This window comes from Musca autumnalis, unplaced genomic scaffold (genome assembly GCF_047663935.1).
Source record: "Musca autumnalis isolate F117 unplaced genomic scaffold, ASM4766393v1 scaffold_2, whole genome shotgun sequence".
Lineage (NCBI taxonomy): Eukaryota > Metazoa > Arthropoda > Insecta > Diptera > Muscidae > Musca > Musca autumnalis.
In genome coordinates this window covers 12,870,311-12,888,438 of record NW_027411755.1, presented here as the reverse complement: position 1 = coordinate 12,888,438, position 18,128 = coordinate 12,870,311, and the positions used below count along the sequence as shown (strand labels likewise).

The following is an 18,128-nucleotide window of genomic DNA, read 5'->3' as shown; positions in this document are numbered from 1 at the left end:
CTATAGATGGAAAGCCTTCGTAGAAGGTTTTGATAGTACAGAAACCCTTCGCAGAAGGGTTCTATAGAATAGAAAGCCTTCGTAGGAGGCTTCTATAGAATAGAAAGCCTTCGTAGAAAGCTTCTATAAAATAGAATGTTTTCACAGATTGCGTCTATAGGATAGAAAGCTTTCGTAGAAGGCCTCTATAGAGAAGTAGGCCTTGGTATAAGGCTTCTATAGTACAGAATGCCTTCGGAGAAGGCTTCTAAAAATAAAGCTTCTAGAAAATAGAAAGCCTTCGTAGAAAGCTTTTATAAAATAGAAAGCTTTCGCAGAGAGCTTCTATAGAATAAAAAGCTTTCGTAGAAGGCTTCTATAGTACAATATGCCTTCGTAGAAGGTTTCTATAGAATAGAAAGCTTTCGTAGAAGGCCTCTATAGAGTAGCATGTCTTCGTAGAAGGCTTCTTTAATATAGAATGCCTTCGTAGGAGGCTTCTATAGCATATAAAGCCTTCGTAGAAAACTTTTATAGGAAAGAAAACTTTCGTAGAAGGCTTCTATAGCATAGAAGGATTCTTTAGTATAGAATGCCTACGTAGAAGGCTTCTACAGTATAGAAAGCCTTCGTAGAAGGCTTCTATAGCATAGAAAGCCTTCGTAGAAGGCTTCTATAGCATAGAAAGCCTTCGTAGAAGGCTTCTTTAGCATAGAAAGATGCTTTAGTATAGAATGCCTTTGTAGAAGGCTTCTTTAGCATAGAAAGCCTTCGTGGAAGGCTTCTATAGCATAGAAAGCCTTCGTGGAAGGCTTCTATAGCATAGAAAACCTTCGTGGAAGGCTTCTATAGCATAGAAAGCCTTCGTGGAAGGCTTCTATAGCATAGAAAGCCTTCGTGGAAGGCTTCTATAGCATAGAAAGCCTTCGTAGAAGGCTTCTATAGCATAGAAAGCCTTCATAGAAGGCTTCTATAGCATAGAAAGCCTTCATGGAAGGCTTCAATAGCATAGAAAGCCTTCGTGGAAGGCTCCAATAGCATAGAAAGCCTTCGTGTAAGGTTTCTATAGCATAAAAAGCCTTCGAAGAAGGCTTCTATAGCTTAGAATGCCTCCATAGAAGGCCTCTATAGCATAGGAAGCCTTCATAGAAGGCTTCTATAGCATAGAAAACCTTCGTGGAAGGTCTATAGCATAGAAAGCCTTCGTGGAAGGTCTATAGCATAGAAAGCCTTCGTGGAAGGCTTCTATAGCATAGAAAGCCTTCGTAGAAGGCTTCTGTAGCTTAGAATGCCTCCATAGAAGGCTTCTATAGCATAGAAAGCCTTCGTGGAAGGTCTATAGCATAGAAAGCCTTCATGGAAGGCTTCTATAGCATAGGAAGCCTTCGTAGAAGGCTTCTATAGCATAGGAAGCCTTCGTAGAAGGCTTCTATAGCATAGAAAGCCTTCGTGTAAGGTTTCTATAGCATAAAAAGCCTTCGAAGAAGGCTTCTATAGCTTAGAATGCCTCCAGAGAAGGCCTCTATAGCATAGGAAGCCTTCATAGAAGGCTTCTATAGCATAGAAAACCTTCGTGGAAGGCTTCTATAGCATAGAAAACCTTCGTGGAAGGTCTATAGCATAGAAAGTCTTCGTGGAAGGTCTATAGCATAGAAAGCCTTCGTGGAAGGCTTCTATAGCATAGAAAGCCTTCGTAGAAGGCTTCTGTAGCTTAGAATGCCTCCATAGAAGGCTTCTATAGCATAGAAAGCCTTCGTGGAAGGCTTCTATAGCATAGAAAACCTTCGTGGAAGGTCTATAGCATAGAAAGCCTTCGTGGAAGGCTTCTATAGCATAGGAAGCCTTCGTAGAAGGCTTCTATAGCATAGAAAGCCTTCGTGGAAGGCTTCTATAGCATAGAAAACCTTCGTGGAAGGCTTCTATAGCATAGAAAGCCTTCGTGGAAGGCTTCTATAGCATAGAAAGCCTTCGTGGAAGGCTTCTATAGCATAGAAAGCCTTCGTGGAAGGCTTCTATAGCATAGAAAGCCTTCGTGGAAGGCTTCTATAGCATAGAAAGCCTTCTTAGAAGGCTTCTATAGCATAGAAAGCCTCCATAGAAGGCTTCTATAGCATTGAAAGCCTTTGTTGGGGCCTTCTATTGACCCACTACACACTCACCTGTATAAAATCAATCACTTTACACAACTGCAATGGAAGAGCGTTGGTTTTTCGATTTATTGCCAGGTTAAGCAGCGTCACAGGTGCCGATATCCCAGTTACCAACAAATCTGCAATACACACGGCCAGTAGCAAGGGATTACGCAGTCTTACCGACGATGCCGAACACAGTGTCAGCAACAAAGTCGCATTGCCCAAAACTCCACCAAATACCACAAGTCCATAGGAAATTGCCATAAAAAGCAGAGTCAGGGAGGGTATTGCATATTCATCGCGATCTCCTTCATAGGGACTTATGAATGTTAAATTTTCATAACTGTCATAATCATAGAGGCCAGACCCGACGGCACCCTTAGAATTCTCCAATGCTTGTTCTTGCTGTAAAGCTGCATGATTAACAAACAAGTCTTTGGAATCCTGATATAAATTCGGACTTAATGTTGTTGTATAATAATAATCTGCCACAGCCGCCGGTACCCTTTGTGTCTGAAAGAGGCTGGCATCGAACACTAGCTGCTGTTCCTGTTGCTGATTCAAATGGTGATGATATGTATTCTCCCACCATTGTTGTAAATTATTACTGTACATTATATTTTGGACTGATGCTGTTGTTGTTGGCTACACCACGACAATAACGACGACAACCTGGCTACTACTGCTGCTGCTGCTGCACCCTTCATATCCAAGGCATTATTCTGCAAAGAGAAGAAATAAGAGGAAAACACCGAGATGAGTACATGGTAATAAAAAACAACATGCCGTAAAAAAGTTTGCCGAACAACATAAAATGGGAAAATAGGAAACTAATTTCATTATTCCGTATTGCCATTGTTGAAAACTTTCAACAACATCGGCCACAGCGTCAACAGCACCAGCATAGTTGAGGTACATGCAAGTTGTACAACAAAAGTTCGTTCAAGTCAAATGTCATTAACTTTCGACCGGAGGGCAAACAATCCGGACAATAGTTTTTAATATTCAATTTTCAAGCTTTAGTTGTTCGAAACTAATAACATCGCTTCGGCTTGAGTGAAAGTGTTTTGTGTTGGTGAAGAAGAAGAAGAAGCAGGAAAAAAGTAATAATAACACGGACAATAATTGAACTGAGGAAATATATTAAAGGATAACAAGGAGAGAATAATATGCACATAACTTTAAGCACGAGATTAAAGAGTTTCTTAATGCTTATAGCAGATCATTTTTAAAGGGTTTCACACATTTTGAGGTGAAAAACTATCGCCACACATTAGAAGAGATGAATATTTTGCAGATATGAATACTAGACTATTAGAACTTTAGAACCATAGACCATTTCAATAAGAATGGGTGCTTCTATCGACCCTTTCAATAAGAAAGGGTGCTTCGATAGACCTTTTCAATAAGAATGGGCGCTTCTATAGATCCTTTCAATAAGATAGGTTGCTTCTATAGCTTCTATAACGGTGCTTCTATAAGCCCTTTCAATAAGAAAGGGTGATTCTGTAGATCCTTTCAATAAGAAAGGGTGATTCTATAGACTCTTTTAATAAGATAGGGTGTTTCTATAGACCCTTTCTCAAAGAAAGGGTGCTTCTATAGACCCTTTCTCAAAGAAAGGGTGCTTTTATAGACCCTTTCTCAAAGAAAGGGTGCTTCTATAGAACCTTTCTCAAAGAAAGGGTGCTTCTATAGACCCTTTCTCAAAGAAAGGGTGCTTCTATAGACCCTTTCTCAAAGAAAGGGTGCTTCTATAGACCCTTTCTCAAAGAAAGGGTGCTTCTATAGATCCTTTCTCAAAGAAAGGGTGCTTCTATAGACCCTTTCTCAAAGAAAGGGTGCTTCTATAGACCCTTTCTCAAAGAAAGGGTGCTTCTATAGACCCTTTCTCAAAGAAAGGGTGCTTCTATAGACCCTTTCTCAAAGAAAGGGTGCTTCTATAGACCCTTTCTCAAAGAAAGGGTGCTTCTATAGACCCTTTCTCAAAGAAAGGGTGCTTCTATAGACCCTTTCTCAAAGAAAGGGTGCTTCTATAGACCCTTTCTCAAAGAAAGGGTGCTTCTATAGACCCTTTCTCAAAGAAAGGGTGCTTCTATAGACCCTTTCTCAAAGAAAGGGTGCTTCTATAGACCCTTTCTCAAAGAAAGGGTGCTTCTATAGACCCTTTCTCAAAGAAAGGGTGCTTCTATAGACCCTTTCTCAAAGAAAGGGTGCTTCTATAGACCCTTTCTCAAAGAAAGGGTGCTTCTATAGACCCTTTCTCAAAGAAAGGGTGCTTCTATAGACCCTTTCTCAAAGAAAGGGTGCTTCTATAGACCCTTTCTCAAAGAAAGGGTGCTTCTATAGACCCTTTCTCAAAGAAAGGGTGCTTCTATAGACCCTTTCTCAAAGAAAGGGTGCTTCTATAGACCCTTTCTCAAAGAAAGGGTGCTTCTATAGACCCTTTCTCAAAGAAAGGGTGCTTCTATAGACCCTTTCTCAAAGAAAGGGTGCTTCTATAAACCCTTTCTCAAAGAAAGGGTGCTTTTGTAGACCCTTTCTCAAAGAAAGGGTGCTTCTATAGACCCTTTCTCAAAGAAAGGGTGCTTCTATAGACCCTTTCTCAAAGAAAGGGTGCTTCTATAGACCCTTTCTCAAAGAAAGGGTGCTTCTATAGACCCTTTCTCAAAGAAAGGGTGCTTCTATAGACCCTTTCTCAAAGAAAGGGTGCTTCTATAGACCCTTTCTCAAAGAAAGGGTGCTTCTATAGACCCTTTCTCAAAGAAAGGGTGCTTCTATAGACCCTTTCTCAAAGAAAGGGTGCTTCTATAGACCCTTTCTCAAAGAAAGGGTGCTTCTATAGACCCTTTCTCAAAGAAAGGGTGCTTCTATAGACCCTTTCTCAAAGAAAGGGTGCTTCTATAGACCCTTTCTCAAAGAAAGGGTGCTTCTATAGACCCTTTCTCAAAGAAAGGGTGCTTCTATAGACCCTTTCTCAAAGAAAGGGTGCTTCTATTGACCCTTTCTCAAAGAAAGGGTGCTTCTATAGACCCTTTCTCAAAGAAAGGGTGCTTCTATAGACCCTTTCTCAAAGAAAGGGTGCTTCTATAGACCCTTTCTCAAAGAAAGGGTGCTTCTACAGACCCTTTCTCAAGGAAAGGGTGCTTCTATAGACCCTTTCTCAAAGAAAGGGTGCTTCTATAGACCCTTTCTCAAAGAAAGGGTGCTTCTATAGACCCTTTCTCAAAGAAAGGGTGCTTCTGTAGACCCTGTCTCAAAGAAAGGGTGCTTCTATAGACCCTTTCTCAAAGAAAGGGTGCTTCTGTAGACCCTTTCTCAAAGAAAGGGTGCTTCTGTAGACCCTTTCTCAAAGAAAGGGTGCTTCTATAGACCCTTTCTCAAAGAATATATACATTTATACCGATAACTCTAAAATGAGGGCAGAACCAGATGCAGGCGACTGCTGCGACACTCATATAAGTTGATCGGAAATTATAGTATCTTCCACAATTTTGGCACCGGTCTGATAAATGACGTGTCGTGGCAACCCGTCATTTTCCTTGGCTGAAGACCATCTTTGTATCATCGTCTCCGTTAACAGACTACCGCCGGTGGAAAAAACGTTTTGAAAGATACCAGGATCTTCTTTTAGTATCGATGAAGGAACAAGGGTCTTCTTCTAGCATAGATGAAGACCCAAGGGTCTTCTTCTAGCATAGATGAAGACCCAAGGGTCTTCTTCTAGTATAGATGAAGATCCAAGGGTCTTCTAGCATAGATGAAGATCCAAGGGTCTTCTTCTATTATAGATGAAGACCCAAGGGTCTTCTTCTAGTATAGATGAAGACCCAAGGGTCTTCTTCTAGTATAGATGAAGACCCAAGGGTCTTCTTCTAGTATAGATGAAGACCCAAGGGTCTTCTTCTAGTATAGATGAAGAACCAAGGATCTTCTTCTAGTATAAATGAAGACCCAAGGGTCTTCTTCTAGTATAGATGAAGACCCAAGGGTCTTCTTCTAGTACAGATGAAGACCCAAGGGTCTTCTTCTAGTACAGATGAAGACCCAAGGGTCTTCTTCTAGTACAGATGAAGACCCAAGGGTCTTCTTCTAGTACAGATGAAGACCCAAGGGTCTTCTTCTAGTACAGATGAAGACCCAAGGGTCTTCTTCTAGTATAGATGAAGACCCAAGGGTCTTCTTCTAGTGTATATGGACCCCCAAGGGTCTTCTTCTAGTATAGATAAAGACTCAAGGGTCTTCTTCTAGTATAGAAAGAGACCCAAGGGTCTTCTTGTAGTATAGATGAAGACCCATGGGTCTTCTTCCAGTGTAGATGAAGACCCAAGGGTCTTCTTCAAGTATAGATGAAGACCCAAGGGTCTTCTTCCAGTATAGATGAAGACCCAAGGGCTTTCTTCTAGTATAGATGACGACCCAAGGGTCTACTTCTAGTATAGATGAAGACCCAAGGGTCTTTTTCTAGTATAGATGAAGACCCAAGGGTCTTTTTCTAGTATAGATGAAGACCCAAGGGTCTTCTTCTAGTATAGATGAAGACCCAAGGGTCTTCTTCTAGTATAGATGAAGACCCAAGGGTCTTCTTCTAGTATAGATGAAGACCCAAGGGTCTTCTTCTAGTATAGATGAAGACCCAAGGGTCTTCTTCTAGTATAGATGAAGACCCAAGGGTCTTCTTCTAGTATAGATGAAGACCCAAGGGTCTTCTTCTAGTATAGATGAAGACCCAAGGGTCTTCTTCTAGTATAGATGAAGACCCAAGGGTCTTCTTCTAGTATAGATGAAGACCCAAGGGTCTTCTTCTAGTATAGATGAAGACCCAAGGGTCTTCTTCTAGTATAGATGAAGACCCAAGGGTCTTCTTCTAGTATAGATGAAGACCCAAGGGTCTTCTTCTAGTATAGATGAAGACCCAAGGGTCTTCTTCTAGTACAGATGAAGACCCAAGGGTCTTCTTCTAGTACAGATGAAGACCCAAGGGTCTTCTTCTAGTACAGATGAAGACCCAAGGGTCTTCTTCTAGTATAGATGAAGACCCAAGGGTCTTCTTCTGGTATAGATGAAGACTCAAGGGTCTTCTACTAGTAGTGATGAAGACCCAAGGGCCTTTTTCGGGTATAGATGAAGACCCAAGGGTTTTCTTCTGTTATAGATAAAGATCCAAGAGTCTTCTTCTGGTATAGATGAAGACTCAAGGGTCTTCTTCTAGTATAGATGAAGACCCAAGGGTCTTCTTCTAGTATAGATGAAGACCCAAGGGTCTTCTTCTAGTATAGATGAAGACCCAAGGGTCTTCTTCTAGTATAGATGAAGACCCAAGGGTCTTCTTCTAGTATAGATGAAGTCCCGATTCAAATCTTGACATTTCGACCATAAATCAAATTCAATAAAGGAAAAAAAACAATTAGTCTAGTCCTTTTTTGAGGTAGCTACGAAGGTGTGGATGCTGTCATTTCCTTTCAACCATGACCTAACCAGCAAACAAATGCCACCATTTTTTGCAAGATGGAAACTATGAAATAACAATGATGCTACACACACACACATACAACTTGTTGTGCTTGGCTTGTTCCATTGGGCAAAGACAACAACACAATTTGCCTCTACTTGGAAGCCCACCACCCATTGTGTGCTAATACGGTTACGGACAGGTTAAACGGTTGATTGGGACTGGGTGTTTTGGTCTTTTGATGTTTGATGCAGTCAGTGGCTTGGCTCAAATTGGATATTGGGATAGAAAAAGCCAACTTTATTAACTATTTTGTTTTTTAATTAAAAAATGTTAAATAATATGGGGTTTCCCCGGACACTCCCTGAGATAGAAACTTTTTTCTAATAAGACAAAATTCTAAGATTTTAAATATTAGAAAAAAGTTTGTCTCTTTTTTGTTGCGTTTATGTAATACTTTTCAAAATGTTCCTAAGCACACACAAATACACACATGCACATATTGTCTCACTTACACTTCCTGTTGTGATTTTTAGTTAAGGGTGGTTGGAATCATTGATGATGTACCAGTGTCAGTGACGCTGACGGTGGTGTTTGTATTTGTCGCTTTGCAATTTAATCTTTGTTTATAATTTTAACGATTGCGGTTGATGAGATAGATGCCTTTTGCGGTTAATGGTCGTTTAGCGTGAATATTTTATAGATTCATGTGCGTGTGTCAGTGTGTGTATGTGTCTCTGTCCTGGTGTTGTTGTATAATGAATTCGTTAACACTTCATTGCAAATCATCCCTCAGTGATGCTGTGATGTTGTATATACATATGTACATAAATACACATACATAGGTATGTATGTAAAACGTTTGTATACCTTTGACGTCCCTACAACAAAAGCAGACACGCACTGTCCCACCCGCTCAAACAATGTTTTGTTGGAGGAGAGACTGATTTTTTTGAGATCTTGTTACTCAAAAAACATGCACACCCCTGTTTACCTACAAATATGTATATGTGTGTATGTAGAAACATAGTATATATGTAGCCAGTTTCAAGCATGTTTATTTATGTTGAAAGATGCCTTTTACTCTCGTTTTGACATTTAGCTACACGCACAATTGTGTGGTGGAGAAAAAGTCAAAAAGGTCTTTAACCTGTTGAATGCGGTGCGTCGACAAAGGAACGAAGCAAACATACATTCATACACAGGTATATTAGAGGTGTGTAATGTGTAGTAAACACAAAAAGGGGAACTCAGTTTTTTTGTCATACAAGAGTACCAGCTATGGGACCCAAGAGTATTAAATATTATATCTGAAGTATTTTAAGGTACCTAATCTCAAGTTCTTGCCGGTAAATGGTGCGTATGATTGATCTATGAATGTAGAATAAGGCAGATAATCATACGCATCATATGACCATAGAGATGGAACACTCGAAATTAAATGAAAAATTCGTCGCTACAGGTACATTCATGAGGGTGACCCAAAAAACGATTTTTTTTATTTTCAACCCCTAATTTTTTCCAGTTGATCCAAAAACATTATTAGAACGTTAACCCGTGCCAACCTAACGCTCTTTGCTTCCATAGTAATTTGTGCATTTGTGCTTGTGGCCAAATGTACATTTTCACGAAAATTCCCTAAATGCCACAATTATGGTCCGATCGATGAAAAAATTTACCAGTTCATTATTGTGGCTAAAAGTCGATTTCTACAAAAATTTTTGAAAATCGGATCGGATTTTGATATAGCTATATAGGGCTCAAAAAATCCCAAAATCGATCCAATTTTCAAAATTTTTTGTAGAAATCGGTTTTTAGCCACATTAATGTACATATAACGGTACCTCTAGGTTTTCGTTATTTAGAAAGTTCTAGCCACATTATTCCACCCAAATGGCTGGAATTTGGTATTTAGTCTTCGTTGCGGCTAAAAAACGTTCCAGCAGATAATTGTAGGTATAGGTCAAGGTTTTTAAATACCACCCCCCATAGAACGATACATGCTTTTTGAAGCATTTAGCCACATTATCCAACCGAAATAGCTGCAAAATAAATATTCCGTCAGAGAATGGTCGGTACAGGACCACGTTTTGATATAGCTCTCATAAAACGGTACCTCCAAATTTTCGGTATTTTGCCCGTCTGTCTGGCTTGTGCGCACGATAACTCTCGAAGGAATCAACCGATTCGAACCAAATTTTGGGTGTCGTAATATTTTGTCCAAACATAGTTTAAGTTAGAAGATGTGCCACAAAAGTTCTAAATTTTTCTGTAAAATGGTGTGATCGATAACTCTCAAAGGGAACAATCGATTTGGTCCAAACTTTGCACATCGTATTATTCCCTGCAGACATAGATAGGGTTCGAATATGGACTATATCTGTCCACTGCTTCGGGTACCTTCCACACAAAATTCGGATAAAGTGAAGTTTAAGAGCATCTCGCGGATCGTTTAGAAACTTTTTCAGCAGGTTGTCCTTGCGACTCCCTTTACGACGGTACAATTTTTTTCCGCGTAAGTCCATACTTCCTGAGATATTGGCCTAAAAAACTCCAAGAAACCCTGACGGTACAAACCAAAATGGCAAATCTGCAAGATAAATCTCGCAGGAAGTTTCTGATGTGTGCAGACTTTGCACATTATTTCATCCAGTCATATATCAAGATGGAATATGGTCTACATCGGTCCACTCCTTCGGGTACCTTCCACATAAATTTCGGCAAAAGCGAAGTTAAAGCTCTTCTTGGATCGTTTTGATTCCTTTTTCAGTAGGTTGTCCTATTGACCCCATTTACCATATTTTTTCCGAAGTAAGACCATACCTTCTGAGATAATGACCCAAAAGCTCCAAATACCCTGCCAGCACATACTAAAATGCTTATTGCGCAAGATAACTCTAGAACTTTTTAAAAACACATACAACGTTTGGGTAAAGTTTTGTGTCGTTTTGGCCGTTTTTACACTGTTGGGCATGATGCCGAAAAATTCAAATTCATTTGAAATATATGCCGACAAACAGATAAACGCTGGACTTTGGTATCGGCGTCGCCCTGTCGCCCAACGCAAAACTTTACTCAAACGTTTGACAGTTTTTAGCCTGATCGTACTTAGGACAGATTGATATGCGACCATGTGTTGGGTTGTTTTCAGTGGCTTGATTGAGACACCTCCAAAACATGATTTTTGAACGCTTTTACAGCATCTTCTGGTGACGAAAATCGTTCACCAAGCATTTTTTCTAGATGTGCTGCAATCAAATGAAGTCATTGGATCCCCAGCCAGGGCTGTAGGGCGCATGACTCATCAATTGCACGTTTTGTCCGGTCAAACAGGCGCTGGTTTGAATCGATGTGTCAGAAGAGCTCGCATTGTCCTGATGCAGAACGATTCGATTTCTCTTGTTCAGGGTTCAAAAAAGTCATCATCTAAAAACATTAGAATTAGCTGTACACTTCAACTGCTACACAATATTGACATACACGGCTAAATAAGCAACCGAGCGCATATTTATTTATGTGCATTTTTTGAATATTTCGTTTCGTTGGTGGTATAAAATTGTCCCCCCTGGGAAGGTTCGGTACAGCCAACTTTTTAATATAGCTCCCATAGAATGTTACCTCCCAATTTTCTGTATTTTGAAGATGTCAACTACATTATTCAGCTATATAGTTCATATATAGGAAAGTATTCCCGCCAGGAATGGTCGATCCATTTCAACGTTTTTATATAGCTCCCGAATTTCGGTTTTTTAAAGATCTTCGCCACATTATCCAATTAAAATTCTTGGTATTTAGTTTTCGTTGGTGCTATAAAATATTCTGACAGAGAATTGTCGTTACAGGTCCACGTTTTTTATACCCTCAGCCTTTAGGCTAAAGAGGGTATTTACACTTTGATACGACCAAAAATGTGCCTCATCGAAATAATGGTTTTAGACCCCAAGTATGTTTGTACGATATCCGTTGCAGACAATTTTGAGTAGATCTAGCAATGTCCGTCCGTCTGTCTGTCTGTATGTCCGTCAGTCTGTCTGGCTGGCTGGTGCGCACGATAACTCTCGAACGGATCAATCGATTCGGTTCAAGTTTTGGGTATCGAAATATTTTGTCCAGATTCGATTTAAGTTCGAAGATGGGCCATATAGGCCCACTCCTTCAGGTACCTCCCCCACAAATGTTCAAAAATTGTCGCAAAATTTGTGCGCAAGATAACTCTTGTAGGGAATAACCGATTTGGTCCATACTTTGCACATCGTGTAATTTCTACCAAACTTAGATGAGGTTCCAATATGGACTCAATCGGTCCTCCCTTCGGGTACCTCCCACACAAAATTTCGGAAAAGTTCACTTTAGGAACTGGTCTCGAATCGCTTTGATTTTTGTTTACGCAAGTTGTATTCGCTGTCCTCTATACGACGCTGTAAGTTTCATTAGGCGCAAGTCCATACTTCCTGAGAATATAGCCTGAAAAAATTACAAAAAACCCTATGACACCGTGTGTAGTGGTTGGAGTGCAAGATAACTCTGGAACGTATATGCCGATTCGACCCAAAATTTGGCTTTTGTAATATTTTGTCCAAACTTAGTTCAAGTTCAAAGATGGATTATATCGGTCCACACCTTCCGGTACCTCCCCCTCAAAAGTTCGAAAATGTTCGGAAAATTTGTGTGTACGATAACTCTTGAAGGGAGTAACCGATTTGGTCCATGCTTTGCACATTATGAAATTTCTACCAGACTTAGATGAGGTTCCAATATGGACTCAATCGGTAAACTCCTTCTGGTACCTCCCACACAAAATTTCGGAAAAGTTCAGTTTAGGACCTGCTCTCGAATCGCCTTGGTTTTTGTTGTAACACATTGTATTCACTGTCCCCTATACGAAGGTACAAGTTTCCTCAGGGGCAAGTCCATACTTCCTGAAAAAATACCCTGAAAGTTGAAAAACAAACCCTATGACACCATGTTTATGGGTGGAACCGCAAGATAATTCTCGAACGGATATGCCGATTCCGGCCAAAATTTGGCCTTCGTAATATTGTTTCCAAACTTAGTTTAAGTTCGTAGATAAGCCATATCGGTCCACTCCTTCAGGTACTTACCCCACAAAAGTTCAAAAATATTCGGAAAAATTGTGCGCACGATAACTCTTGATGGGAGTGACCGATTTGGTCCATACTTTACACATTCTCATAATATCTACCAGATATAGATCAGGTTCGAATATAGACAATATTTGTCCACTCCATCCCGTACCTCCCACACAAAATTTTGGATAAGTTCACTTTAGGACCTGCTATTGAATCACTTTGATTTTTGTTGAAGCAACTTACATTCGATGCCTCAATTACAATGGTAAAAGTTGTTTCAGGGGCAAGTCCATACTTCTTGAGAAAACAGCCCGAAGGGTGTAAACACCCCCTATGGCACCCCCATGGTCTATGTCGGTCTATTCCTTTAAGTACTTTTTCCAAAAAAAATGTTGAACTTTAATCCTAATCAACATTTTTGTCGGTTCATACGACCAAAATTTTGAAACCCCCTAAATACATAAGTTTTTTTGTGAAAAAAGTGTTTCATTTTGCACAGGCTGAGGGTATATCTCTGTCGGCAAAGCCGACTGATACTTTTTTACTTGTTTTTTTTTTTTAATATATCCCCTATATGACGATACCGCTCATTTTCGGTATTTCTAAGTTTCTGGCCCATTGACCAACCGAAATTGGCGCAAATATTTAATCCAAACACAAAGAACCAAATCGGAAAACTCCTTCGGGTACCTCCCTCACAATAGTTAAAATTTTAAGAAGCACCATTTCCTTTTGAAAGGTCGTTAAGAAGCACCCTCTCCTTTGGAAAGGTTGTTAAGAAGCACCCTCTCCTTTGGAAAGGTTGTTAAGAAGCACCCTCTCCTTTGGAAAGGTTGGTCAAGATGAACCTTTTTCTTTGGAAAGGTTGGTTAAGATGCACCTTTTTCTTTGGAAAGGTTGGTTAAGATGCACCTTTTTCTTTGGAAAGGTTGTCATGAAGCACCCTTTCGTTTGGAAAGGTTGCACGATGGGGCCAATAGCAGGTTTTCGAGGCAAAAAGTCAATTTTTGAAGTGAACAATTTAAAAAAAAATAATAACGGATTTCGATTGCCAACACTCTGAATCACTAAAAATAAAATAAAAATCAATCTGGTAACATCACATAGCGACATACTGATCTGGCAATGGTGACATATTTTCTTATGCATCATTTTCCGACATTCATTATAAATAAGTAGTGAAAGCATTTTAGGCGCCAAAAAGAACATTTCAACATTTTTATATTTTTTAAACATGGAAAGCTCTTCAGTGGGTATGTAAAATAAGACAGTGTTAACAAATAATAAAAATGTTATGTGTGGTAAATGTATTTTTGAGTTAAGATGTTATGTCTTTTTTGGAGTATTTTGCTTTGTTATCCATGTGTTCTCTGGAGTATAACTTTTGAGATCTAGGTAGATCTAGGATATTATATATATGTGATGAAAGGTATTAATGTGTACTATCATTTTGTGAAAAAATTAGCTGCGCCTATCTGCGCCTTTTCATAAAAATCTGATTTCATATGTCGTAGTACTTAAAAATATGGACATTTTTATGTTTTGGTTGGCGAATAATCGGAAACCCATTAATGTTACCAATTGGATTTCGGAAAAATTTAATAGACGTATATAATAATAATATATAATTTCAAAGATATCGCAAACTTTGGCTTTTGTGGCGGAATCTTAGCCGATTTTTACTAAATTTGGAACCTTTTTTTATTAACTTATAACAAACCACAGACAAAACCATGAAATTTGAACATATGTATATAGGGGAGCTATTTCTATATCTGAACCGATTTTAATATAACTTGACAAACTTATTTGTAGTCCGAATTCCGTAACATTTTCCAAATTTTATTGTAATTTGATGGAATTTGCATGATTGGTCAATCATTTTCCTGAAATCGGGGGAACATATATATGGGAGCTATATCCAATTCTGAACCGATTTCAATATGATTTGCCAAAAATGTTTCTAGACCAAAATCCGTCACACATTTCAAATTTCATCAAGATTGGACATACATAGCGGGATTGGTGCACCAAATACCTAAAATGGGCGAAAATATATATGGGAGCAATATCAAAATCTGAACCGATTTCAATATAACTTGGCAAACTTATTTGTAGTCCTAATTCCGTGGTATTTTCCAAATCGCATAAAAATTGGGCAGAATTTGCGTGTTTGGTCCATCAATTGCTTGAAATCGGGCGAACATAAATACGGCAGCTATATGTATATATGAACCGATATGAACCAAATTTGGCACATTAGTTTCTATAAACATCTGTACAAAATTTGGAAGGTCTAGCTTGCTCCAGTGATTTGTTGCCTCGAAAACCTGTCATTGGCCCCATCGTGGGTTGTTAAGAAGGTTGTTAAGACCCTTTCTGAATGAAGGGGTGCTTCCGTAGTTCCTTTCTGAATGAAAGGGTGCTTCTATAGTCCCTTTCTGAAAGAAAGGGTGTTTCTTTAGACCCGTTCAAAATGAAAGGGTGCTTCTGAATGAAAGGGTGCTTCCGTAGTTCCTTTCTGAATAAAAGATTGCTTCTATAGTCCCTTTCTGAATGAAAGGGTGCTACTATAGACTCTGTTTGAATGAAAGTGTGATTCCATACACCTTTTCTGAATGAAAGGATGCTTCTATAGTCCCTTCCTGAAAGAAAGGGTGCCTCTATATACTCTACCCTTTCTTAATGAAAGGGTGCTTCTATAGACCCTTTCTCAATGAAAGGGTGCTTCTATAGTCCCTTTCTGAAAAAAAGGGTGCTTCTATAGTCCCTTTCTGAAAGAAAGGGTGCTTCTATAGTCCCTTTCTGACAGAAAGGGTGCTTCTATAGTCCCTTTCTGAAAGAAAGGGTGCTTCTATAGTCCCTTTCTGACAGAAAGGGTGCTTCTATAGTCCCTTTCTGACAGAAAGGGTGCTTCTATAGTCCCTTTCTGAAAGAAAGGGTGCTTCTGTAGTCCCTTTCTGACAGAAAGGGTGCTTCTATAGTCCCTTTCTGAAAGAAAGGGTGCTTCTATAGTCCCTTTCTGAAAGAAAGGGTGCTTCTATAGTCCCTTTCTGAAAGAAAGGGTGCTTCTATAGTCCCTTGGAGGAAATCCTTGGGGGAAATTGAATTATTGACGCTTACTGTTTGTTGCCCATCATTCATTCCACGCTGTAATTATGTTTGACAAAATTGTCAACTGTTTATTAAATTACAAATTAATTCGTAACCGTGGAAAAAATATACAAACGACACAAAACGAGATATTAATCATTGGAACTAATTGTCTCACGGATACAAAAACGTGGAACTGAAACTTTTAATGCACAGCACAAGGCGGTGGTGTGGAAAATAAGACAAACGAATGGCTGACTGAAGATAGAGAATTTGATTACCGGTTAGGTTACATGTTTTTTGGAACAAAAGGCGTCATTACACAAAGGCACAGTGGGACATTTTGGTACTAAAAGTGGGCTATGTATATTTGAGAAAGGGTATTTTTCTTTAGGGCTGGATCTCTACACGTCTTCATCCAATGTATCACACAAACTCAGTACCAATTTCGGACGTTTTTTGAAAAAGGTCTTATAACCACCCTTTAATGAGCCCCAACAGTGTAAAGGTCTTCTACAAAAATAATGATCATATTGTTGGTAACAATATTACTTAACACATCGCATAGTTAATATGGAAGATTCACAAGAATCCTTGTCCTTTTCTACCTTAAATTTCCCTTTTTTTGAAAATTTCCTTTGACAAGCTATTCCACTGTTCGTTGCTAGGGTGTTGCTCCTAATTGTGAAAACGTTAGGTAATTACCAAATGTACCTGTCCACGGTGGACTGTTCATTTTCATTTTGTTATAAAGTTTTATATCAATACCGGACAAATGTAATTACACGCAAAAAAGTAGTACGCAACCAATTTGATGGGTGGTTGGAGGTTGGTTGGCCGGAGGGTTGAATGGATGGTTGTGCGTGTGGGGGTGTTATAATAAAACGCTAATTTATTTCAATATAATGAAATAATTGTGTGTTTGTTGGGTAATGTTTTGTTTTTAGCATTGGTTTTTGGTATCAAATTTTAATTATTTTTTCAGGTAAGCGGACACACACAACTAAAGGTTGTCGTCATTTGGATATGAAACATATACACATTTACTGAGATAATATCAAAATATTCTAAATCCAAACGAGGGACAGATTGGGATCAACGATAGAATAGATAGAAGCAACAGTGACTAATATAGTTAGACGGGCTCAAAGGCCCCACTTCTGATCGTCTATAAAGACACCGTGTGAACGTCTCTCTTCTAGTCATCTAAAAACTCTCTCTTCAGCTCGTCTATAAAGACTGACTTCTGATCATCCATAAATACCCACTTTTGGCCGTCTCACTTCTGGTGTCTTAAAAACCTCCGTCGTCAATAAAGACTTTCTTTTTTCATCCGAAATACTTCCTTTGGTCCATACCCACAAACCTATTATGAGACCACTATCCCTGTCTCCCCCTTAAAAATGCTACAAATGAAATCCCAACCACGTTGCAATCTAACGGCATTCATTCTGTGTTATTGAATACCTTAATGCCTCAGCCTCTTAAGAAGGATTAATATGCTTTTGCTTCTTGACAACGAATGAACGAAATGAATGTATAAATGAGTGAATGAATGAATGATTATATAAAAGTATAAGCGCATAATATCTACAGGTGTTTATGTGTGTGTATGTTTGTCAATTACTACGACCTTCATGCCACCAGCCACAAGCTATGCTTTGTAGAAATTTTTCTCATTTGCAATGAAGAATATGATGATATGTATCCTTCATAAATACTTGACATTTGATATGGCCACAAACAACAACAAAATAAATCAAGTGGAAATGTGTAAATATGTATGAGGTTGGGTGTGCAGCATTCTTAAGTCAATATTTTACATATATTTTAGAAAAAATCTAACATAGGTAGATGGGATTTAGAAAAGGTTCCGACATAGATTATGTGGCCATATCTAATTATAGCACTTTTTCCATATAATAAAAGATCATTTAGTTAACTTTTTCTATAGAAAAAAAATCAATTCAGCCAAATTTTCACCAAATTTTCAAATCCATCAAAGGTATCTAAAGAAAAAGACAATTCAGCGAACTTTTTCTATAGAAGGAATCAATTCAGCTAACCTTTTTCTATAGAAAAATTGAAATAAGCGAATTTTTCTATCAAAAAAGTTTTCTATCAATTTTTTCTATAGAAAAAGTTAATTCAGCTAACTGTATCATTAAAAACTTCAATTAGGTAACTTTTTCTGTAAAAAAGTTAATTCAGCAAACTTTCTTTTATAGAAAAAGTCAATTCAGCAAACTTTTTCTATTGAAAAGGTCAATTCAGCAATCCTTTTCTGCAGAAAAATCAATTCACCTAACTTTTTCTATAGAAAAAGCAAATTCAGCAAACTTTTTCTATAGAAAAGGTCAATTCAGCTACATTTTTCTATAA

General features: G+C 38.7%; 1 protein-coding gene across 1 annotated transcript in view; it reads right to left on the bottom strand.

Moving 5' to 3' along the window:
• LOC141392140 (uncharacterized) overlaps positions 1-18,128 on the bottom strand; it is a 34,247-nt gene that overhangs the window by 5,196 nt on the left and 10,923 nt on the right. The window contains exon 3 of the mRNA XM_073965094.1: positions 2,139-2,833. Coding sequence (XP_073821195.1) covers positions 2,139-2,726 — 588 coding nt within the window. The 5' untranslated portion in view covers positions 2,727-2,833. The remainder of the gene's footprint in view (positions 1-2,138; positions 2,834-18,128) is intronic.